This window comes from Oncorhynchus kisutch, linkage group LG12 (genome assembly GCF_002021735.2).
Source record: "Oncorhynchus kisutch isolate 150728-3 linkage group LG12, Okis_V2, whole genome shotgun sequence".
Classification (NCBI taxonomy): domain Eukaryota; kingdom Metazoa; phylum Chordata; class Actinopteri; order Salmoniformes; family Salmonidae; genus Oncorhynchus; species Oncorhynchus kisutch.
The window spans coordinates 50,609,228-50,634,473 of record NC_034185.2 but is presented as its reverse complement, the minus strand read 5'-3'; the positions used below and the strand labels follow the sequence as shown (position 1 = coordinate 50,634,473).

At 47.0% G+C, this 25,246-nt stretch overlaps 1 protein-coding gene across 6 annotated transcripts in view; it reads right to left on the bottom strand.

Moving 5' to 3' along the window:
• Window positions 1-25,246, bottom strand: part of LOC109900434 (sorbin and SH3 domain-containing protein 2) — a 101,478-nt gene that overhangs the window by 18,660 nt on the left and 57,572 nt on the right. For 2 of the 6 annotated variants that reach the window (XM_031837764.1, XM_031837765.1), the window contains 12 exons: window positions 23,892-23,918; window positions 23,609-23,730; window positions 22,265-22,918; window positions 20,409-20,538; window positions 19,085-19,245; window positions 17,881-17,947; window positions 15,454-15,507; window positions 14,942-15,152; window positions 14,607-14,721; window positions 4,414-4,497; window positions 2,577-2,633; window positions 743-795 (listed from right to left, as the gene is read on the bottom strand). In XM_031837764.1, coding sequence (XP_031693624.1) covers window positions 743-795; window positions 2,577-2,633; window positions 4,414-4,497; window positions 14,607-14,721; window positions 14,942-15,152; window positions 15,454-15,507; window positions 17,881-17,947; window positions 19,085-19,245; window positions 20,409-20,538; window positions 22,265-22,918; window positions 23,609-23,730; window positions 23,892-23,918 — 1,735 coding nt within the window. Of the gene's footprint in view, window positions 1-742; window positions 796-2,576; window positions 2,634-4,413; window positions 4,498-14,606; window positions 14,722-14,941; window positions 15,153-15,453; window positions 15,508-17,880; window positions 17,948-19,084; window positions 19,246-20,408; window positions 20,539-21,427; window positions 21,872-22,264; window positions 22,919-23,608; window positions 23,731-23,891; window positions 23,919-25,246 lie in introns of those variants that run through there. The other 4 variants (XM_031837766.1, XM_031837767.1, XM_031837769.1 and 1 more) reach the window with 4 other exon arrangements.

Below are 25,246 nucleotides of genomic sequence, written 5' to 3'. Positions count from 1 at the left end.
GCCTTTTCGTGGATCAACAAAGAGACCCTTAAGGAACAAAAGAAAGCAGTAAAATAGAGCTTTAAAAGAACAAAAGCTCATTTGTTGAACATTACCAACTCATGAAAAAAAACGGTATCATCGCCGTCAATTCAATTCACACTAGGATGATGTAGCATGACCGCTATTGTTCCTTAAAAACGCCCTAGACCTGCGCCAGAGTCCCGACTCCGGACTACACATGACCGCTGGGGACGAAAGAGTCGAACCCAGGGTGCCTTTCCTATATGTAAACCTCTCCCAATCTAGTTCTTAACTGCCCCGTCAATAAAAAAAAAGAAGATCAAGACTTCTAGTGTGGGTTAACCAGGCTACTAGACTTTCAACTATACTGAATACAATCCCAGTCAGCCTTCCATGAATAACATGGGTTATTCATGACATCCTCTTTTCGACCATCCCATTCACTCAGAGCAAATTGAACCGATTAAGCCTAGCATCTGTGAAAGGGAATGGGAGGAGGAGGGGAGGAGAAGAGAAGGGCAGAATCAATAGGCTGAGTGGATAATGTATGCAGGGTTGGGGAGGAGGAGGGGGGGGGGGGGGGTATGTGTGGAGAGTCACCGTCAGAGTTTGGGACACCGCGCCACAACATGACATGGCCTACTGCTGGTGTGAAAGAAAGAGAGTGAGAGGGAGGAGGGGGAGAGAGCGAGGAGGGGGAGAGAGCGATGCAGAGAATAAAAGAGAATTGAAGACTCACCTCGCCGGCCTCTCTGGAACACGGTCAGCAGTGGGAGTGAAGTACAGCGACGTCTGAAAGAGGGCAGACAACAAAAGGGAGGGAGAGGAAGAGTGAGCACCGCGCGAACAAAGACTGGTGGAGGTGGCGGCGGCGGGAGACACAATGCTCAGCTCGCACGCCGCCGCGCCTTCGCGCTCAAAACGCTTCCCCGGCTTATGGCGTGACGGAGGTAGGTTCCACATGGCGTGTGTATGGAATCTCGAATGGGCCTACCGGTTGGCGCTGGGAGCTGCGACCGCTGACTCTGTTGATCTCTGACCGTGGTCTGTTTGAGGGGTTCGTTCAGGAGGGAGAAAGGGCATGAGTGAAGTGATGCACTATAAAGGGTAGCGGGAGGGAGGGGCTCTATCACGCTTTCCGTCTTGGATATGAAGACGCGCCCCTGGAAGACCCAAAACGGACTCTTTGGATCATAGGATTGGCTCCATATGGTAACAAAGCATAAAGCACAGCCGTTTCTACCCTATGATACAGACCTGAGCCCTTTGCTGATCTAGGATCAGGTCCTCCTTGTCCATATCATCTTATTCTTTTTGATTCCAACAGGAAAACTGATCCTAGATCAGCAGATCCATATTAAATTCCAAAGCTTACCTACTCAAATATGAGCTTCACATCTGACATGATATACATGGGTTGATAGCAATTTATACAGTCCTGAGATTCACGTCAATAATAAGCTGTCAATAGATCAACTAGATAGACAGAGAGTGAGATAGCGAGAGCGAGATACATTGATAGACATAATTGATAAGACAAGAGCGAGACCACGATTAGAGCTAGATTGTCTTGTGTAACGGTCATCCATATTGGAAATACATAAGAGCAGTACTGTCTATGCTGTTATATGTAAGAAATAAGGCCAGAGCAGCTACTTACTGTACATGGCCAATATACCACGGCTAGGGGCTGTGCTTCTGTACGACACAACGTGAAGTGCCTGGATTACAGCCCTTCGCCGCGGTATATTGGCCACAACCCCCGTTATAGCTATGATAAACCGGTTCCAAATTTAACTAGAACTGCCAATCAGCATTTAGGGCTCGAACCACCCGGTTTACATCTAGTAATAACACACTGAATTGAGTCACTAGCAGAGAGGCCGTTGTAGATGCAGATACACTAAAGAGATGACTGACTGATAAATGACATAGGACTGATACGGATGCTGAAAGATGAGGCCATATGAAAAGGTCCTGCTATGGTGTACTACACATGGCGACAACCGTCCCCAATCAGTCGTCTAGTTACACAGTTACATTCGGTACTGTGTAATTATGGTGTAGGTACACATTGTGCCTGTGTTGACGTACGGTAGCCTAATAAAATGCATAGTCACAGTACGTCTGGTAGTTTGCATCCAAATCACACAACACGCAGAGTTTAGTAATAAAGCAATCTAAGACCACAATTGTTTAGCGAGGCTTGCGTTCAACTCTTGCCAGTCTGTTTGTACTCTCTTGCCAACTCCTTATGGAGTTGCCGTGTCTAGGGTTGCAAGATTCCGGGTCTCTTTCCCAAAATCCACTAGTTTCCAGAGATCCTGGTTAGAGGATTCCCGGATTTCCTGCTTATTCCCTCGATATTCCAGGAATCTTCCAACCAGGATTTCAGGAAAATTTTTGAATTTTTGGGAAAGTTACCAGGATTTTGCAACCTTAGTCATGCCTAACATATTTGGCGTGACAAGGAGTTGGCAAAACAGCACAAAACTATCTGGAACCAGGCTATTCAGGCTAACTCCCACCCAATTCCTCCCATTCCCACGATGCTCATGAATGCCAACGTTTACCTCGGTGAGTCGGCGAGGGCAGATGTCTGGATTATAATCCAGACGTTTTTTAGGAGGCTTGAGCCCCAAGCAGCGGTGAGGAGGAAGAGGAGGAGGAAGAGGAGGTGGTGAAGATGGAGTGGTGGTGGAGGAGGAGAGGAAGTGGCGTCATGGGGAGAAAAAACAACAAAAAACGAGAGAGGAAAGTAACATCCGTTAGAGCACACAGAGGAACTGAAGACTGACGAGTTTGACGCGCTGCACACACACACACACACACACTCACAAATGCATATTATGCACACAAACACATATTGCAGTAATGATTAAGCCAATTTGAACACACATCTAGTACATTATGTTAGCTCCAACACACACTCACTACTGCTAGGCACATCTACAAACCCATAACCACAAAGCAACACACACACACAGATTGTGGGAGCAAGAGGCAGAAAGCAGAACTAAGGACATAAGGCACTAGAGAGCAGTGATTCGGTTGTGGAGACGGACTAGCTAAAACATGACATTGGTGGAACCATCCGTCTCGAAACTAACCTCCAGCCATGTGCATTAAGGAACCTTTTCTATCTTTCTCAGAGTATGTTGTCTTGGGTTTATTCAAGTGGTGGGGTCAGAGTGCAACAGAAAGAATATTACAGCTAGAAATGTGATATATAAAATCTGATAATTCCTTATTCTGCATGACATCAGAGTCGTGTCTTTTCTAGACTGCATATTTCTAGCTGAACATTCTGAATAAGTAATAATATTTCCTCAACCTAACAACAGACCGACAAACAGAGTGTTTCTCTTCCTTCTCCCCCAAAGTGTGCACTTGTACACTTCCTCTCGTGGATTTCAAAGGAATGGGACTGGTGCAAGGAATATGGTGGAAAACAGGAACTCAATCCAGCCCAAGTTTACACCAATCCAATACCTTTAATGCCTTAGGTTGCCTAAAGTTGAGGAGGAGTGAATGAGTTGACAATTTGGGAGAAGGGGGTAGAAACCAAAATGTCTAAACTGACTAACAGAAACAAACAACACAAGTTGCAACATACAAGAGGAGCATGAAGAACAGTGCAGAACGATGCTCTGACCAGATGCTGCGGATTCATTTGTCGATTTTAATTAGCATGTTATTTCGATTGATTTCTGTTCTGCTCAGTTCTACCGGCTGCTCCACTAGCTTATCAACAGCGGTAAGCACAAACTGCAAAACAACCTGAATTTTGCTGGTGAAAAATAGGAAATTATACAATGTAGGAAGAGAGGTATCCCTTAGTAGGAGGATTTTTGTGGTAAAAGGACCAATCCATGTTAACTTGGGACTTCGTTTTGTTTTGCAGTGTTTCGAGCTTTCAACGTGTCACGAGGCCAGCTGATAACGAGACAGCCACACTATGCTAAACCAACTCACCAAGATGCAGAGACAGAAGACCAGTCACAAGGTGCTACACAACAGGCGACCACCACAGTGACCACCACAGCACCCAGCAGCATGCCAAAGCAACTACAACAGGAAGGACCCCAGACTCCGCTCCTGGTGCGCATGCCTTTGTTCCAACTCAGCACTAACATACCGGATTCGACCAATCTCTGTCCAGACTGAAGACCGTTGACTCATTATGCGTTAGTGTCGGGTTGCGAAATAAAACAAACAGCCTTTCGTTGAATCAGGTGTGTTACTGCTGGGCTGGAAGAAAAGCCTGTACACCCACTAGCTCTCCAGTCCGAGACTTGGACGACATTATTCCCACCCAGCTACAGCGGGGTGAAGACTGAACGGGTAGAGGGGAGTGGGGTGTACCTAAGGCTGGGGGTGCCTAGGTGGGAGTTACGGGCCCTCACTTACCGGACGGCCGAACTCCAGCTCGGAAAAGAACTTATACCAAGGCTCGTTCTCTAAATCTATGTCATCTGGGTTTAGCTTATAGGTCTGGAGAGAGCGGAGAGTGACAAAGAAAGAGGGAGGGAGAGAGAGGAGGAAGAGAAAGCACAGAGCGATATGGATCTCGTGGTTAGGATAGGGGTGTGCAGCGCACGGCTGCAGGGGTTGATGGGTAAAGAAGAGTGGGTCCAGATGGAGAGTTTAACACCAGGGTAAAGAGACAAAAACTGTTGTTACCGGGGCACACACACACAAACACACACAAATAATTTTGGGGGGATAACTATGGCCCTCGTCATAGAAAGCATTGTTGTGCAATTCATTTTACCTAGCTACTTGTCACATCTCTCATTCAGATACTGGAAAAAGGGATAAAAAGTTGAATGGGTTGTAGGAGAACAGTCAGTTAAACTGAGCGATAAAGATAGAACATTGGCTCATCAAGTGTCCTGAGGTGAAGAGACTAAACTGCATCACCATCTGTTGAACAGTCCTGTATGATGAGTCTTTGCTGCCTTTAGCTTGTGACGCCACACAGTCATTCAGTATAAAGTGCCAAAGCAGAGCAGAAAAAGTGTTGTGTAATGTGCAAACTAATCCAGCAGAGGGCAACATCTCCCTGTCATAAAGCCCTGTACAACTCTGGTTCATTTCAGCACACCTGGGCCACGTTCAAGTAGCCAAACACGATCAAACGTTGCAGATAGAAATACCACGAACAGAGCCAACGCGATTCCTTATTCTACATGTCAGAGAGTCATGTTTGTTCTCCAAAGTACATTTCTATCTAGATGTTTCAAAACGTTAGGAACTGCCGAAATGCGCCCCACAGTTGAGCGCCAAACGGTCTTTCGAGGTTCGTTTGCTCTCGTTTGGTGGGTGTGTCCTGATCAATATGGTTGTGACCTTTTTGAAATTGTGCAGCACACCATACGAAATCACCCTCTGGGCAATTACAATCCCACCATTCAACTGAATGTTCAGATCAGCACCATATCCGCTGAATTAAACGTCCCACACCACTGCATCCTGCTGAACGTGGTCCTGAGTAAGTAAGCGAGGTAAAAAAAGGAACATTGGTTTAACTGTCAATACACTGCTCAAAAAAAGAAAGGGAACACTAAAATAACACATCCTAGATCTGAATGAATGAAATATTCTTATTAAATACTTTTTTCTTTACATAGTTGAATGTGCTGACAACAAAATCACACAAATTATCAATGAAAATCTAATTTATCAACCCATGGAGGTCTGGATTTGGAGTCACACTCAAAATTAGAGTGGAAAACCACACTACAGGCTGATCCAACGTTGATGTAATGTCCTTAAAACAAGTCAAAATGAGGCTCGGTAGTGTGTGTGGCCGCCACGTGCCTGTAAGACCACCCAACAACGCCTGGGCATGCTCCTGATGAGGTGGCGGATTGTCTCCTGAGGGATCTCCTCCCAGACCTGGACTAAAGCATCCGCCAACTCCTGGACAGTCTGTGGTGCAACTGGCCATGGGTTCCTCCTAATGCAAGACAATGCTATACCTCATGTGGCTGGAGTGTGTCAGCAGTTCCTCTTGCAGGAACTGCTGACACACTCCAGCCACATGAGGTCTAGCATTGTCTTGCATTAGGAGGAACCCATGGCCAACCGCACCAGCATATGGTCTCACAAGGGGTCTGAGGATCTCATCTAATACCTAATGGCAGTCAGGCTACCTCTGGCGAGCACATGGAGGGCTGTGCGGCCCCCCAAAGAAATGCCACCCCACACCATGACTGACCCACCGCCAAACTGGTCATGCTGGAGGATGTTGCAGGCAGCAGAACGTTCTCCACGGCGTCTCCAGACTCTGTCACGTGCTCAGTGTGAACCCGCTTTCATCTGTGAAGAGCACAGGGCGCCAGTGGCGAATTTCCCAATCTTGGTGTTCTCTGGCAAATGCCAAACGTCCTGCACGGTGTTGGGCTGTAAGCACAACCCCCATCTGTGGACGTCGGGCCCTCATACCACCCTCATGGAGTCGGCTCATGGAGGTAGCGGTTCTGCTGCTGGGTTGTTGCCCTCCTACGGCCTCCTCCACGTCTCCTGATGTACTGGCCTGTCTCCTGGTAGTGCCTCCATGCTCTGGACACTACGCTGACAGACACAGCAAACCTTCTTGCCACAGCTCGCATTGATGTCCCATCCTGGATGAGCTGCACTACCTGAGCCACTTGTGTGGGTTGTAGACTCCGTCTCATGCTATGACTAGAGTGAAAGCACCGCCAGCATTCAAAAGTGACCAAAACATCAGCCAGGAAGCATAGGAACTGAGAAGTGGTCTGTGGTCACCACCTGCAAAACCACTCCTTTATTGGGGGTGTCTTGCTAATTGCCTATAATTTCAACCTGTTGTCTATTCCATTTGCACAACAGCATGTGAAAATTATTGTCAATCAGTGTTGCTTCCTAAGTGGACAGTTTGATTTCACAGAAGTGTGATTGACTTGGAGTTACATTGTGTTGTTTAAGTGTTCCCTTTATTTTTTGGAGCAGTGTAGATTATTTGGCTGGATTCTTTCCAAGTCTCATTTAAACCTTCAACATTTACTCTGCCCAATACTCTGTACTATGAGCTTAATATTAAAAGTTCACTTTGACACCTGGAGCAAAACTCACCATAACTGAACATACAGGAACTCTCGCTCTCCCACCTCCTCTCCCAAAGGACTACAGAGTGCTAGAATGACTCCTACGCACCAGCCCTGGGGCTTATTCCTCAGTCACTTTCTATGAGGTTTACTGTGGAGCGGAGGAGTGATTCACTGCAGTGCCCGGCACACTGCAGACTGGCAGTGACATTTACCACCCGTGTCTACTGGGAAATGTAGTATATGAGCTGCTGGGGGAAAGGCTTTTTGTATTGGACTTGCAAAACAGCTACTTCAGCTCAGGAAGAGGTGAATTGCACTGTGGAGGGGAGTGTACTCTCATTGCCATCTCTATGTCTAATTGGAGTACGTCTGACCTCCTTAGGCGGTCGATAAAATTAATAGGAAGGAGCTGAACGGGAGGCGCCTCTATGTGGGCCGTGCCCATAAAAATGTAGAGCGCCTGACGTAGCTGAAGAAAAGGTTTATAGAGGTCAACCAACCACCCCCCTCTGGCTACTTCATGCCACAAGGCTGGCTCAGCTGAGCCCCAGCTCTCGCTGGGTGACCCATGTCCAGGAGCTATTTAAAGAGATACTTTGGGATTTTGGCAATGAGTCAGACGAACACGTGTGATACCATTTTTATGTCTCCGTGTCCAGTATGACGGAAGTTAAGAGGTAGTTTCGCGAGTCAACGGTAACTAGCGTTAGCGCACTGACTGGAAGTCTATGGGTACAGTGTCTGCTAGCATGCTAGTAGCTACCCATAGACTTCCAGTCATTGCAGTGATCAGACTACAATCCAAGAAATGGACCACAAGATGTTAATAATAGCCTTCTTTATGGAAGGCCATATCCAGGAGGCGTAGATGTGTGTGAACTAGTTTCTCCATCAGTAGCGGAGAGACCCACACCGCGACCAGAAACACACACGAAGGTGATGTGACGAAGGCTAGAAACATGGTTTATCGTGGCTTTCTTTAAGAGAAACGGGGAGAGACAGCGTAGTTGGGATGCATGAGGAAGCCTATAGCTCACCCTGCATTACAGACATCCCTGACTCATTGATATTCCCCACGCCTGCTCCTCTCCCTGTGCTCTACGTGGATTGATTCCCACATTAGGGTGTGCGTCAAATAGCTCCCTATTCCCTACACTATAGGGCAGTTGACCCTGACTTTGAATATCATCGCTATAGGGAATAGGGTGCCCTTTGGGAAGAAGCCATGTTGTTCTGGAGAACTTGTCTAAAGACATTGAAAAGGTCCAATGCAACCGTTTTTATCTTAATATCAAATCATTTCTGGGTAAGAATGAAGTACATTACCATGATTATTTTTGATCATTTTAATTGAAAACAAACAAAAATAGCTCCTGAGCAAAGAGCAATTTCTCAAGCAAGAATTTAGCTAGTTGTCTGGGAGTGTTCTGAGTGGGGAGGGGAAAACTGAACACTAGCTGTTATAGACAGAGGTTTGGAACTCTTTCTTATTGGTCTATTAACTAATTTGTCACCAGGCAGGCCAAAACTCCATCCCACCAAAACAGGCAGACATTTTCAGGCAGCCATTTCAAACAGCTCTTACACTAAAAGAGATGATCATAATTTCCACAATTTTACAGTTTTATTCTATAGTGTGGAAATATATATAAAACATAGGAAAATCATGTTTACGTTTGCAGAAACTAAACACGTTTTTGACTGCTTATAAGCTAAACAACGTCCTTAACTTCAGAAGAGTTCTCCTCCACCCCCCTCCTCCTTTACCTCCCTCTCTCTCTCTCCTAAACGATCACCCTCAAGTCCATGGAGCAGACAGACTAGCACGTGGATGGCCGACCCTCCTGCAAGATGTCGCTCCAACAGGGTTGGAGCAAAACCCTGCATTGCGACAGGCTCTCCAGGAGGATGGTTGACCAGTCCAATACATCTGATATAATACACAACTATCCCCTCACGTCACCTCTTGCCCTCAATTCCATGTAGCAAATAACCCCAGCCTCACCAATACAATGGGTGACACACAGATAGGAAGTGAAAAGAAGATTCCAACCTTTTGCCTTTGTGGTCCATTACATTTTGTTAAAAAGGTCACCGAAATGCTTTACAACGGGTTGGTCAAAACAAGCTTTGTGATTGGTTGAGACGCATTCTAAGCCATACATAAAAAAAGTTTAGCATTGGTAAGCATTTGACGGGCATTTTGTTTTCTGTTCCATCTGAGAAATCCATACGCATTCACTGTCCCATCAGCCCAGCCAGCCAATTCATTAACCTGATCTCCACTGTAAAAGCATCTAAACATTATTTCCCCTTGCTTCTAGCCTACACAATTGCTATATTTGGGCACAACACCACAACACAAAACCTCCGCTTCAGTTTTGACGGCCTCCGGAAGGTGATTGCGTGAAAAGGAAACCATTTAAAAAGGAGTGAACACTGTCCGTTGAATACATTTAAATGGGTACACTTTATGGAAATCCAAATATAAGCTTGCTTCTAGGCCTACAGAGCATTGGGAAAGTATTCAGACCCCTTGACTTTTTCTACATTTTGTTACGTTACAACTTTATTCTACAATGAATTAAATTGTTTGTTTTTCCCTAATCAATCTACACACAATACCCCATAATGACAAAGCAAATACATTTTATTTTATTTTAATCATGACATTTACATAACTATTCAGACTCTTTACTCGGGACATTGTTGAAGCACCTTTGGCAGCCAATAAAGCCTCAAGTCTTTTTGGGTATGAGGCTACAAGCTTGGCACACCTGCCTTTGGGGAGTTTCTCCCATTCTCTGCAAATCCTCTCAAGCGCCGTCAGTTTGGATGGGGAGCGTCGCTGCACAGCCATTTTCAGGTCTCTCCAGAGATGCTTGATTGGGTTCAAGTCTGGGCTCTGGTTGGGCCACTCAAGGACATTCAAGAGACTTGTCTCGAAGTCACTCCTGCGTTGTCTTGGCTGTGTGCTTAGGGTTGCTGTCCTGTTGGAAGGTGAACCTACGCCCAAGTCTGAGGTCCTGAGGGCTCTGGAGCAGGTTTTCCATCGAGGACCTCTGTACTTTGCTCCGTTCATCTTTCCCTCAATCCTGATTAGTCACCGTAGGTATGGTGCCAGGTTTTCTCCAGACAAGATGCTTGGCATTCAGGCCGAGTTCAATCTGTTTCATCAGACCAGAGATTCTTGTTTATCATGGTCTGAGATTCCTTTAGGTGCCTTTTGGCAAACTCAAAGCGGGCTGTCATGTGCCTTTTACTGAAAAGTGTCTTCCGTCTGGCCACTCTACTATGAAGGTCTGATTGGTGCCCAGAGATGGTTGTCCTTCTGGAAGGTACTCATCTCCACAGAGGAACATGGGAGTTCTGTCAGAGTGACCATCGGGTTCTTGGTCACCTCCCTGACCAAGGCCCTTCGCCCCCAATTGCTCAGTTTGGCCAGCTCTAGAAAGAGTCTTGGTGGTTCAAAACTTCTCCCATTTAAGAATGGAGGCCACTGTGTTCTTGGGGACCTTCAATCCTGTAGTCATTTTTTGGGACCCTTCCCCAGATCTGTGCCTCGACACAATCTTGTCTCAGAGCTCTACGGACAATTCCTACGACCTCATGGCTTGGTTTTCAACTGTGGGAACGTATATAGACATGATTTGGAAAGGCACACACCTGTCCAATCAAATGCATTTACCACAGGTGGACTTCAATTTCTAGAAACATCTCAAGGATGATAAAATAATGACTTGTTTTTGCTTTGTCATCATGGGGTATTGTCTGTAGATTGATGAGGGAAAAAAAGTAATTTTATCCATTTTAAAATACAGTGGCTTACGAAAGTATTCACCCCCCTTGGCATTTTTCCTATTTCCTTGCCTTACAACCTATAATTAAAATAGATTTTTTTGATTTAGACAACATGCCTACCACTGAGGATGCAACATTTTTCTATTGTGAAACAAACAAGACAAAAAAAAACTGAAAACTTGAGCGTGCATAACTATTCACCCCACAAAGTCAATACTTTGTAGAGCCACCTTTTGCAGCAATTACAGCTGCAAGTATCTTGGGGTATGTCTCTATAAGCTTGGCACATCTAGCCACTGGGATTTTTGCCCATTCTTTAAGGCAAAACTGCTTCAGCTCCTTCAAGTTGGATGGGTTCCGCTGGTGTACAACAATCTTTAAGTCATACCACATATTCTCAATTAGATTGAGGTCTTTAAATGTTTCCCTTAAACCACTCAAGTGTTGCTTTAGCAGTATGCTTAGGATCATTGTCCTGCTGGAAGGTGAACTTCCGCCCCAGTCTCAAATCTCTGGAAGACAAACAGGTTTCCTTCAAGAAATTCCCTGTATTTAGCGCAATCATCATTTCTTCAATTCTGACCAGTTTCCCAGTCCCTGCTGATGAAAACATAGGATAGGGTTCTCGGAAGGATGAGAGGTGTTGGGTTTGCGCCAGAGACAGCGTTTTCCTTGATGGCCAAAAAGCTCAATTTTAGTCTCATCTAACCAGAGTACCATCTCCTATGTGTTTGGGGAGTCTCCCATATGCCTTTTGGCGAACACGAAATGTGTTTGCTTATTTTTTATCTTTAAGCAATAGCTACTCTTCCGTAAAGCCCAGCTCTGTGGAGTGTACAGCTTAAAGTGGTCCTTTGGACAGATAATCCAATCTCCGCTGTGGAGCTTTGCAGCTCCTTCAGGGTTATATTTGGTCTCTTTGTTGCATCTGATTAATGCCCTCCTTGCCTGGTCTGTGAGTTTTGGTGGGTGGCCATCGTGGCAGGTTTGTTGTGGTACCATATTCTTTAATAATTGATTTAATGGTGCTCCATAGGATGTTCAAAGTTTCGGACACTTTTTTATAAACTCAACCCTGATCTGTACTCCTTTGGTCGTCATGGTGCCGCTTGCTTAGTGGTGTTGCAGGCTCTGAGACTCTCATTTCACTTCACCAATTTGGACTATTTTGTGCATGTCCATAACATGAAAACCAAATAAAGACCTATTTCAATTACAGGTTGTAATGCAACAAAATAAGAATAACGCCAAAGGGGATGAATACTTTTGCAAGGCACTGTAAGGCTGTAACAAAATGTGTAAAATGTCAAGGGGTCTGAATACTTTCCGGATGCACTGTATATACACTGCTCAAAAAAAAGAAAGGGAACACTAAAATAACACATCCTAGATCTGAATGAATGAAATATTCTTATTAAATACTTTTTTTCTTTACATAGTTGAATGTGCTGACAACAAAATCACACAAAAATTATCAATGGAAATCAAATTTATCAACCCATGGAGGTCTGGATTTGGAGTCACACTCAAAATTAGAGTGGAATACCACACTACAGGCTGATCCAACTTTGATGTAATGTCCTTAAAATAAGTCAAAATGAGGCTCAGTAGTGTGTGTGTGGCCTCCACGTGCCTGTATGAACTCCCTACAACGCCTGGGCATGCTCCTGATGAGGTGGCGGATGGTCTCCTGAGGGATCTCCACCCAGACCTGGACTAGAGCATTCGCCAACTCCTGGACAGTCTGTGGTGCAACGTGGCGTTGATGTCCCAGATGTGCTCAATTGGATTCAGGTCTGGGGAACAGGCGGGCCAGTCCATAGCATCAATGCCTTCCTCTTGCAGGAACTGCTGACACACTCCAGCCACATGAGGTCTAGTATTGTCTTGCATTAGGAGGAACCCAGGGCCAACCGCACCAGCATATGGTCTCACAAGGGGTCTGAGGATCTCATCTTGGTACCTAATGGCAGTCAGGCTACCTCTGGCGAGCACATGGAGGGCAGTGCAGCCCCCCAAAGAAATGCCACCCCACACCATGACTAACCCACCACCAAACCGGTCATGCTGGAGGATGTTGCAGGCAGCAGAACATTCTCCACTGTGTCTCCAGACTGTCACGCCTGTCACGTGCTCAGTGTGAACCTGCTTTCATCTGTGAAGAGCACAGGGCGCCAGTGGCGAATTTGCCAATCTTGGTGTTCTCTGGCAAATGCACAACCCCCACCTGTGGACGTCGGGCCCTCATACCACCCTCATGGTGTCAGTTTCTGACCGTTTGAGCAGACACATGCACATTTGTGGCCTTCTGGAGGTCATTTTGCAGGGCTCTGGCAGTGCTCCTCCTGCTCCTCCTTGCACCAAGGCGGAGGTAGCGGTCCTGCTGCTGGGTTGTTGCCCTCCTACGTCCTCCTCCACGTCTCCTGATGTACTGGCCTGTCTCCTGGTAGCGCCTCCATGCTCTGGACACTACGCTGACAGACACAGCAAACCTTCTTGCCACAGCTCGCATTGATGTCCCATCCTGGATGAGCTGCACTACCTGAGCCACTTGTGTGGGTTGTAGACTCCGTCTCATGCTATGACTAGAGTGAAAGCACCGCCAGCATTCAAAAGTGACCAAAACATCAGCCAGGAAGCATAGGAACTGAGAAGTGGTCTGTGGTCACCACCTGCAGAACAACTCCTTTATTGGGGGTGTATAATTTCCACCTGTTGTCTATTCCATTTGCACAACAGCATGTGAAATTTATTGTCAATCAGTGTTGCTTCCTAAGTGGACAGTTTGATTTAACAGAAGTGTGATTGACTTGGAGTTACATTGTGTTGTTTAAGTGTTCCCTTTAGTGTATATAAAGGTGCATATAAAGCACATGAGACATTAATAATCTTAAATTAGTTTTAGGACTAATTTCAGAATTGACATTATTACAAAACTTAAGTTCACTAACAGAACATCTATATTATTAACACTCAAAGGCCATTACCTTTCTAAAAATACACATTCAAGGATCAGTCCCCCCCTCGGGCTTAAAAATACCACTATTATATAATTGCAATTTTTCTAATTGCTTTCCTAATAACAAGCATATCCGCCCCAAATAGCAGTCAGTCAGTTCGACCACTTCAAATAGCAGTCAGTCAGTTCCTATTCAGGAATAGAAATGCCTTTATCCCCCTAATGGTTGAAGAACAGCACCTCTAAAAGGCTTCTTCCTAGAGCGTAGGTCAGGGGTCTCCAACTCTGTTCCTGTAGACAGAGCCTTGGTGTTTACAGGGTTTAGTTCCAACCCAGCTCCAAAAACACACCTCTTATTCACTCTGGATCTTAATATCTGGAATTGGATGTATTCGTGCTGGGCAGGAACAAAAGCCTACACCTCCATTTAGCTCTCTAGGACCGAGAGTTGGAGATCACTCGCTTATTAGGAAACAAGGACGCTGTAGATTAGAGGGTGATTACGGGGAGTTTTAAATGGCTTAGATAATGACAATGTAGGCCAGGGGTGTCAAACTAAATTCCTGAAGGGCTAAGTGTCAGCGGGTTTTCGCTCCTCCCTTTGATTAGTTAGGAACTCCCCTCACCTGGTTGTTGGATTCATTTATAGCAGTCTAATTGAAAGGGAATAACAAATAACAGGAAACACATGGCCCTCCGGGAATTGAGTTTGACACTCTGATGTAGGCTAATACAAAAAGTGACAAGACGTGCTTTTGGGCACTCACCGGCCTCTCCTGCTCCAGAATGGATGATTTCCCTGGCTCGTACTCGAATATACTCCTGGGTTCAGCGCGGTACTTTCTAGTGTCCACTTTCCTATCGGGAGGGCCCCACTGATTCCTGGTGCGAAAATACATTTTAAAACATCAGTGTGATCTTGGACCTAGTTTAAGATCTAGGGTAACACCTAAGGTGAGGGTCTCAAGTGACTAGGCCTAGGTAAGAACAAAGCCTATGTCTAGGCCTACATTGCAGACTAGGCCTAAGTATAAGCCTAAGACGTAGACTAACAGGCCATTGGTCTAGGACCAAGCGAAAGATCCAGATCGCAGTGTCTTACATGGTGTCGGGCGAGTCTCGCTCCCGGTCGCTGTCTCTGGACCTCAGCTGTAGGAGGGAGGGCTTGGGCGGGGGTGGCGGTGGCACGGGGGAGGGCTCCCTGAAGGTCCCGGGGCCTCCGTTGTCCGACGGGCTCTTGGCCAGGGGCCGGTACGTTTGTGTCCTGGGGGGAGGGTAGGCCACGGTGGGGTTGGAGGACTGACCATATGTGTCTATAGATAGATCGAGAGATATAGAGAGAGGATATAGAGAGAGAGAGAGAGAGAGAGAGGGAGGGAGAGAGAGAGAAAAAATAGAGAAAGAGGTGGAGGAAGAATAGAGAGAGAGAGATATGATGGGGCGGGAAAAATAGAAAGAGTGATAAAGACAGAAAGAGTGAAAAGAAAGGAGAAGGGGCTGGTAAACTAAGCATTCTTCTGAGTCAGGTGTTTTCATTGTCCTTGAACACAGGACAACGTGACAAACCAGCGGCATACATTTCAATCTTCAAGAAGAGATCTTTGAGACGCTTACCACTGTCACCGCTGACAGTGTATGTGGCGTTGTACGAGTCGGCATAGTCGTCATCTGTAAAAACACGGAAGAAGGTGAGCAGAACACACACACCCTGCCGAGACCACCCTTTCCCTGCCTCCATTTGTGCGCACCCACACACACACAGATTCCCTTCCTCCATTACTGCAGAAATATTCTGCCCGTCTCAGGGAAAACATCAGTGGGCACACTAAGGCACCCTAGGTAGCTTATCAGCAGGGTGAATACTGAAGATCAAAGTATAAGGACCCAGGATAATGAAGGGCTGACTATTGACATAAACCTTTGAGAACTACAATATACTGTGTGTGTGTGTGTGTGTGTGTGTGTGTTGTTAAGAACAAATATGCCTTGTATTGACTATGGAGCAGCGATCGCGGCAGTGCATCTGTAGGTTCGATTAGACGCCGCTTCTCCCACTCAGTCCCTCCCTCTTCTTTCTCTTTCTATTGCCCTCCCTGTATCCGTCTCAGTCCCTCCCTCTTCTTTCTCTTTCTATTGCCCTCCCTGTATCCGTCTCAGTCCCTCCTTCTTTCTCTTTCGATTGCCCTCCCTGTATCCGTCTCAGTCTCTCCCCCCTTCTCCCACTCAGTCCCTCACTCTTCTTTCTCTTTTTATTGCCCTCCCTGTATCCGTCTCAGTCCCTCCCTCTTCTTTCTCTTTCTATTGCCCTCCCTGTATCCGTCTCAGTCCCTCCCTCTTTCTCTTTCTATTTCCCTCCCTGTATCCGTCTCAGTCCCTCCCTCTTCTTTCTCTTTCTATTGCCCTCCCTGTATCTGTCTCAGTCTCTCCCCCCTTCTCCCACTCAGTCCCTCCCTCTTCTTTCTATTGCCCTCCCTGTATCCGTCTCAGTCCCTCCCTCTTCTTTCTATTGCCCTCCCTGTATCCGTCTCAGTCCCTCCCTCTTCTTTCTATTGCCCTCCCTGTATCCGTCTCAGTCCCTCCCTCTTTCTCTTTCTATTGCCCTCCCTGTATCCATCTCAGTCTCTCCCCCTTTCTACACTCTGTCTCTCTGTCTAATGAGTTCTGGCTCAACAAGGGCACATAGAGAAACCCACACACACAAACACAACACATGCATGTCCATCCACACACACATACACTACATGACCAAAAGTATGTGGACACCTGCTGAACATCTCATTCCAAAATCATGGGCATTAATATGGAGTTGGTCCCCCCTTTGCTGGTATAACAGCCTCCATACTTCTGGGAAGGCTTTCCATTAGATGGAACATTGCTGCGGGTACTTGCTTCCATTCAGCCACAAGAGCATTAGTGAGGTCGGGCACTGACGTTGGGCGATTAGGCCTGGCTTGCAGTCGGCGATCCAATTAATCCCAACGGATGTCCGATGGGGTTGAGGTCAGGGCTCTATGCGGGCCAGTCAAGTTCTTCCACACCGATCTCGACAACTCATTTCTGTATGGACCTCACTTTGTGCACGGGGGCATTCTCATGCTGAAACAGGAAAGGGCCTTCCCCAAACATTTGCCACAAAGTTGGAAGTGCAGAATCGTCTAGAATGTCAGTGTATGCTGTAGCGTTAAGATTTCCCTTCACTGGAATTAAGGGGACTAGCCTAAACCATGAAAAACTGCCCCACACCATTATTCCTCCTCCACCAAACTTTACAGTTGCCACTATTCCTTGGGGCAGGTCCCGTTCTCCTGGCATCCGCCAAACCTAGAGTGGTCCATCAGACTGCCAGATGGCGAAGCGTGATTCATCACTCCAGAGAATAAATTTCCACTGCTCCAATAGCAGCGAGCTTTACACCACTCCAGCCGACGCTTGGCATTGCGCATGGTGATCTTAGGCTGAAACCCATTTCATGAAGCTCACGACGAACAGTTATTGTGCTGACGTTGCTTCCAGAAGCAGTTTGGAACTCGGTAGAGTGTTGCAACGGAGGACAGACAATTTTTTACACCCTATGCGCTCCAGCACTCAGCGGACCCGTTCTGTGAGCTTGTGTGGCCTACCACTTCGTGGCCGAGCTGTTGTTGCTCCTAGACGTTTCTACTTCACAATAACAGCACTTACAGTTGACCGGGGGATCTAACAGGGCAGAAATTTGACAAACTGACTTGTTGGGAAGTTGGCATCCTATGACGGTACCACGTTGAAAGTCACTGAGCTCTTCAGTAAGGCCATTCTACTGCCAATGTTTGTCTATGGAGATTGCATGGATGTGCGCTCGATTTTATACACCTGTCAGCAACGGGTGCGGCTGAAATAACCGAATCCACTAATTTGAAGGGATGTCCACATCCTTTTGTATATATAGTGCACCCCCCCACCTGTTGTATTAGGCACATGGGACCAATAAAATGGGTTTTGACCGTACACATTGCAATGGACACAGTGTACGGTCTCCTCCAGTCTACTGTACATCCACCCCACCTGCTTTGTGAACCATGTGGATCTGCTTGAACATGGTCTTGTACCAGTCCTTTGGCCTATCCACCGTCTGTAGGGAGAGAGAAAACAAATCAGAAATCAATGTAGGCTACGGACAGACAGGCAGGCAGACAGACGGGCGGCCAGAGAGGCGGATCGATGGATAGATGGATGGACAGGACACGTGCAAAGAAAAGTCTGTGTGCGCAGCCACGTGTTTCTGTTTGTCACGCACACACACTCCGACACACTCAGTCATCTGTCATCGGCTGACAGCGGAAGTTCATTTCTTGGCCAGTCGATAGCATTGACGCAACCGTGACCTGACTAGGCAGAAAAGTGTCTGTTTTGAGTCCAGAGTGTGTGTGCGTATGTGTGTTTGACCAGACGTACCCAGATGGCCCAAGCCTGGCTACACCCCCGCTAATACCATGGTTACCAGCGAGGGGCCAGAAACATTTTCCGCACAGCGCATCCGTCTCTCTCTCTCTCTGCCCCTCTCCCCTTCTCCATGTGCTTCACAATAGAGCGAGGACTAGTGTCTGAAGTACTGTTATAGACGGCTGAGATACATACACACTTGGATACGGGTACACACACACACACACACACACAGAGCGAGAGACAGAGAGAGAGAGAGAAAATGACTGCTCATTGCCCTGTAGTACAATAACGAGGACTTTGACTAAGTCCCTAATTATAGCTAGCGGACATAAAAAGGTAGGGAGAGAGAAAGAGGGCGAGAGAGAGAGAGAGAGAAAGGGCTCTGAATAAGGGGTCTAAAGCTGCTGACATCTCAAAAGCATTCCTCCCACTGGGCCCTGCTCACATATCAGAAGCAGACAGGGGTAGTCAGGGCCAGAGGTGCTCCACGTTCCCCAAGGAAAAACACAACGGTGAGTCATGAAACTCCACAACACACATTGAGTGCATCCCAAACGGCCCCCTGTTCCCACATCGTGCACTACTTTTGGCCAAGCTACATGGGTGTCGTGTGGGACAAAGCCACCGTCAACGACCGCCAGATATGGAATACAGGCTTACTGCTCTGTAGCGAAATTCATCCCACTTAAAATGAAACAGAGCTTTTAAGCCTTCTTAAAATGTGTTCTTAAAGTAGGTGTCCAAACAGTTTGTTGCACTTGTCTTGTCGTCTGTATGCCTGCTTGTACATGCATGCGTGTGACTGCGTGGGTCCTCGCCTCACCGTGCGAATGGCGATGGGGATGCCCGTGTCATCCACGGGGCCGATGCCCTCGTAGTGGGGCGCCTTGATGACTGACACCCTCTTCTCTTCCTCTGAAAAGCGGGCGATGGGCACCGTGCTGCTCACGCTGGTGTGGCCCGACATCACAGACTCTGAACCTTCTTTATGGTGTGTGTGTGTGTGTGTGTAGTGTAGAGTAGTATGTGGAAGGGGAGAGAAGAGGAGGAAAAATAGGGATGAATAGAGGGATGGAGGAAGGAAGAGAGGACAGTGAACTGACGTGAGTGATTTGGATGGGCTGGCCCAGAAAACACACAAACGTAAACGCTCTCCTTACATTCTGCATTTCATACAGACATACACACGCAGTCACACACACACAAACAAACGTACTAAACAGCAGCCCCCTCACCACACACACTCTTATCCACAATGTTGGTTAGCCAAGCACTTCAGAGTAATGGGGAAACAAGTTTATTAGAGATCCACTGAGTATACCAAACATTAAGAACACCTTCCTAATATTGAGTTGCAACCCCCCCCCACCATTCTTGATACACACGGGGAAAATGTTGAGCATGAAAAACCCAAGTGTCTCAAGGCTTAAAAATCCTACTTTAACCAGTCTCTTCCCCTTCATCTACGCTGATTGAAGTGTCATCAACAAGGGAGCATAGCTTTCACCTGGTCAGTGTCATGGAAAGAGGTGTTCCTAATGTTTTGTACACTCAGTGTGTATACAGCGGATCCAGTATATCATAGTAAATGTAGGGCTGTGCAACGCTGATGCAAGTATATTCCCACTGCCAGGTCCACTTTGTCAGCCATTCATTTCCCACTGTGCTCCCCCTATCGATTAGATCCCGTCTGCCTCTAATGGGTGTAAATACATCATATCCTGCAATCCTCAATAGTCCCATTACATCAACTAACTAGACAAGTGCATTAAAGAGCCATTATCTCTGGGCGGTAGTAATAGTGAGGGGATCAACATCAGAACAAAGTCAAAGTTTGGGTTTAGGTAAATCACCACAGTGTCGTGACTACGCGTACATTCACAGACATCAGAATACCGGTAATCAATTGGCTTACTTTGTGTGGAGGCGTACATTGTGGTTCAGGACCGTTCTTAGCGTAAGAGTTCCTGGTTATGTAGTGGTTGATTGATTTTTATTTTTTTGTCAAGCCTTACTCTGTGCTCATTATTTAAAGGTAGACTCAGCAATATGGCATTGTGGTTCATAGCAGAACAAATGCCTGCTTGCACAAGACAAAAATTCTAAAATCAGCCCAGTCTGACACAGGTCGGGATCCCCGCTCTCACCTGCGCTCCGACTCTGCATGTGAACCACCCCTGGGCTGAACGAGGTGGGGAGAGGGGGGTAGGCCGGGGGTGAGGAGGGTCTCTGGGGGTGGGGCGCACTTCCATTCATAGCCACTTGAATAGCTTGGCCCTGGAGGGGAGAGAGAGTGAGAGAAAAAGAGAGAGCGAGGGGAGATGAAGAGACAGACAAGACAGACAGACAGACAGAGACAGACGGGACATCACAACCAGAGGGTAAACGTTTATAGCTGTCAAAACTGATGAGACAGACACCCGCATGATGTTATCAGCTGGTTAAGAATCAAAGACTCGCTACTAAGAATCGATGAGTCTGTAATAAGAACAGGTTACCAGTAAGACTGAAATAACTATACGAGTAGATTTTAAGGGCCAAAGTGAAATAGGTCACTCTGATTGTTAGGAGAGGAGTGCAACAGACAGTATTGGAAAATCGTGCTGCATCAGAGAGAACATAAACAGGTTAGTTCAAAGGAAGTAGTCGAGTAGCTGGAAATCAACAAACATGGGCTTACTGCAATCAGGGATGTCCTTATTGGTTAGAAACGACACAGTGCAAACATAGAAGACTGTGTCACATCAGTGTCACATTGAAAGACCAACTATCAAAACTCCCACAATGATTTAACAGACATAGGAAATAAGTTGTTGTGCCTAAGAGTTAATGGCAGTTGGACAAATCCTCACATCTTGGTACGTGAGAAACACACACAAAAGACACGTTACATAGGTGGGACCACGGCGCACAAAGACGTTGTTAGACTAAACCCTCAGAAGAGTGCGAAGGGAGATGTTATGACAGGGACAAGGGGGTAGGGCATACAAGAGCGCCTCACTCAAAGACGGGTGAGTGGATTAGTTGGAGGAGCTTGTAAACACTGAAATGTCTGGGTGGGTAACAGGTTTGGGGGTTGGGTGGGGGGGGGGGGGGGGGGGGGTGCTCAAGCTTCCTTGGTGTAGCCAGTAGTTAGCGACGTTGTGGGGGTGGGGGGGATAGTTACGTTAGTGGCAGCAGCGGCGGAGGTTAGCGGCGGCGCCTCGTCGTTGCCCGTGGTGGACGCGGAGGTCGACAAGTGGCTGAGGGTGGGCGAGGGTGTGGGAGACACGCCGGGGGAGTCTAGGCTGCAGATCTGGAGCTCCTCCCGGAGGCCTGCCGTGGAGGATGAGTACTGGCTGAGCGCTGACACTGTCACTGGGGAGAGCGAGGGTGACATGCCCCCCATACATCCATCAGCACTAACCACGCTTACTCTAACCCCGCCGACTATGCCAATTTTTTGCATTCGGTCCCCCCCACCGCGCTCCAAGGTGGCGTATGGGGATGGGGCGTACGGGGTGGGCGACAGAGCTTTGAAGCCCGCCAGGTAGTCCAGTGAGTCGGCGCTTTGGTTGTAAGGTGAGCGCCGGGCTCTGTGGTCGGGGAAGCAGGGGTGAGGAGGCGAGCCCTGGTAGGATGGAAGGGGGTTATGGAGGAGGAAGAAAGGGAGGGTGAGAGAGTTTAAACTGATGCGGCTGTGCATGGTTGGGTGGTCCAAACAGGACAGGAAGTGACACTGTGTGACAGGAAACGATGTGGTGTTTTGTCACACTGCATTATAGTGGGCAGACTGTTGTTACCTTCACTGTGGGGTAAGAGATTGGATTAGTGCAATCAGATATCTGACACTGAACAAAACACACTGTGCTTCTAAATCTGGCCACCCCCCTGACAAATGCACAAACACACGCACACAATCCCAGTTAGTCTGGTTGGTTGGTTGTGCCTGACAAACCACAGTGGTGCAGTTGAAGAATAACTGACGGAGGTTGATTAGGAAACTGGAAGTCAGTTATAGTACCACCACATTCGCTGCAGACGGTAGAGGTGGAACTGGAGGGGGGACCTTCACCTTCCTGCCCTCCCCAGGGTCAGAAGCTGGGGCCTTGGAGCCCGGTGGTTCGGGGTTCCGCGGGGCCATCTGGACGGAGAGGGAGGCTGTGTGCTGGCTTTGGGGGCCGATGGAGGAGTCTCTACGGGGGGGAAGGTTAGGGGGAGGAAGGGAGGTGGTGAGAGTCTCAGGCTGGGGGATGGGTTGGTGGGAGGGGGGATCAGGGATGGTGACGGGGGTGAGTCTGAGGGAGGACACCTTGCGCTCTGCAGCCTGAAGCTGGGTGGTGGTGGAGGAAGTAGCTGTGGAGGCTTTGACCTTGCTGGTGTCATTGGGGATGGGGTTGGCGAGGGGAGACTGAGGGTTTGTTTGTGGGGGCTGGGGGTTGGGTTCGGGTTCAGATTGGGGTGCAGAAGTGGTGGTAGTAGTCTGATGGTGGGAGTAAGAAGACCTGCTCTTGACTGTGTAAGACTCTTTGAGGATGGCCTTCTCGTTGGAGAGGGCTAGCATCCCGGGTCCGAGGGTCTCGGCGAGGAGGGAGCTGTAGGAGGGGGGGATAGCACCTGTGGCGGGGGAGGGGTAGCTCTCTCTCCTAGGGGGCGGGAGGGGGACCTGATTGACAGCCTGCGCAGCCAATTAGAATCAGAGAAAACAGCAAACAAACACACATTGTTTACCAATGGAATGATTGAAATAAAGATCTGAGACAAGACAGAATCCAGGCCAAAGTAGAATACAAGAACAATACACCCTTGACCGGATTATATTCAGGTTTTTTTCCCTCTCTGTTGTAAACATTTCATGAGGTTGTGGTGCGATTTATTTTCCACTTTGACGCCAACATCATAAAAATGTGGCCTGGAATCAAATAAAGATCATTTTTGAAGATTGAAGAGATGTGTGGAGCCGACTGCTTCCTTGCTGCGTTTATCATCTTCCTCAAATGACGCATAAACACTGAACACACACTCCTCTGGAGAATGAAAGGAATCTTTGATTAGTCTCTTTACAGCCGCTGGGGAAAACAACTTATCAACTTGAATCAACAGAAAAACTTCACAGGAAATTATCTGGAGGCACTGGTGGGGAAGGAATGAAGGAATAACACTGTAGGATTTATTCACATTATAAACTCCCTGATAAAGAATGATTCATACTGCTTTAATACTACGGATTCAACAATGGTAGCTTTGCCACAAAAATCAATCAGTGTGGTGTGAATATTCTGGTTAAAATGATTAAACACAGTAAAAATCTGTATAGGAATTCAACAAGGCACAGTATGTGTGTGTGTGCGCGCGTGTGTGTAGTCACCTGTGTGGGGGACTTCTTGTCTTGCAGGTTGGGTCTGACGCTGCGGAAGCCCTTGGCGGCCAGGGAAGAAGTGACGTCGTCGCCGTTCCTCAGGCCGTCGGTGCTTCGCGACCTCCAAGCATCTGGAACACACACACACACACACACACACACGTGACAGGCCTTACATAACAACTAGACCCCTTGATGCCAACACACGGTGTATCCCTTTTCACAACTAACAGTCAAAGATAAATTGGATATGAGAATTGTGTCAACACGTACTACAATGAATGGTAGTTACCTGTATCTGACGAGTGAGAATCACTCCCTGTGAGGAGAAAATGAACACACATTAACATGTGACTTTTAGTATGCATGATCCTCAACAATATGTAGCAAAAGAGACATTTGAATGGTGGGTTCAGTAGTTTGAACACATATCCAAATGAATGCGACAGACTGCTGAAAGAGGGTGAGAGGAACATTTGGGGAAGGAAAAGGGGACAACTCAATGATACATAGAAGGGACACAGTTAATATAGAGTGCTGTCAGAGGCATGTCTGTTCTACACAATCGATTTCTATCAGAATGTTCCCCGAGGTTGTGTTCTACACAATCTATTCTCATCTCAACGTTGTGCCCTTCTGAACGCAGCCCTTACAAAAGCCAATGGAGCCAAGAGACAAAGCCAGGACATTATGACCCAGGGCACGCGAGAGAGATAGAAACCAGGGTAGTGCTCATTCAGCACCAAACGCAACACATCAGAGTGAAAGGGGGAGGTACCACCTGAACTTTCCCAATAAGAAATGCTTGTTTTCCGTTGCAAAACGTTTTGCCACGCTGTGCCCTATTGAACATGAACCTGTGTTACCGTCCACAGGGTGTTTCTCTGTGCGCATGTGTATATATATATATATATATATATATATATATATATATATATATATATATATATATATATATATATATATATATATGTGTGTGTGTGTGTGTGTGTGTGTGTGTGTGTGTGTTTCATGAGGTGCGGAGGGTGTTTTGATATCCCTGGCAAGGCTTAATAGCTCTCGCCCGCTGCATGCCATCACCCAGGGAATTCTGGGTATCCGGAGATATTTGGCGTTGACAGGATGTGTCGTTAATAGCTGATGCCGCCGTGTGTGAAGCCGTTGTTGCCTTGCATTGTAATTTCGGGGGAAATGTCTTTCACTACGTTACCCATGAGCAACGTGGGGGAGCGGTCCATTACTTTTCACGGCAGGGAAATTAAAACGCTAAAGTGTCCTGTCATGTGGTTTCACCCCCTACGGAGCGCTAGCTGGGTTCCTAAAACGAACAGCCTGAGGCAGGCCGCACTTCAATCTGTCATCTTGTTCTAAACAGCAGATTTGAGGTAGAAGTTGTGCTTAAACACAGACCTAGGATCAGATTGTACATCTCAATCCTGATTTTAGTCATAGGGGATGGCATAATATCTAATCCTGTATCAGTGACTAGTGCACCAGACTAGGGTTTGTCAAATAGGTTTGGCCAGAACATAATTAGCATATACTATTAGCACAGTTAATTGGCCTACACTACAAATTGAATAACATTTTTAACACATCTGATTACTACATAATAAATTCAGTGACAATAACATAATAATTCTGCTC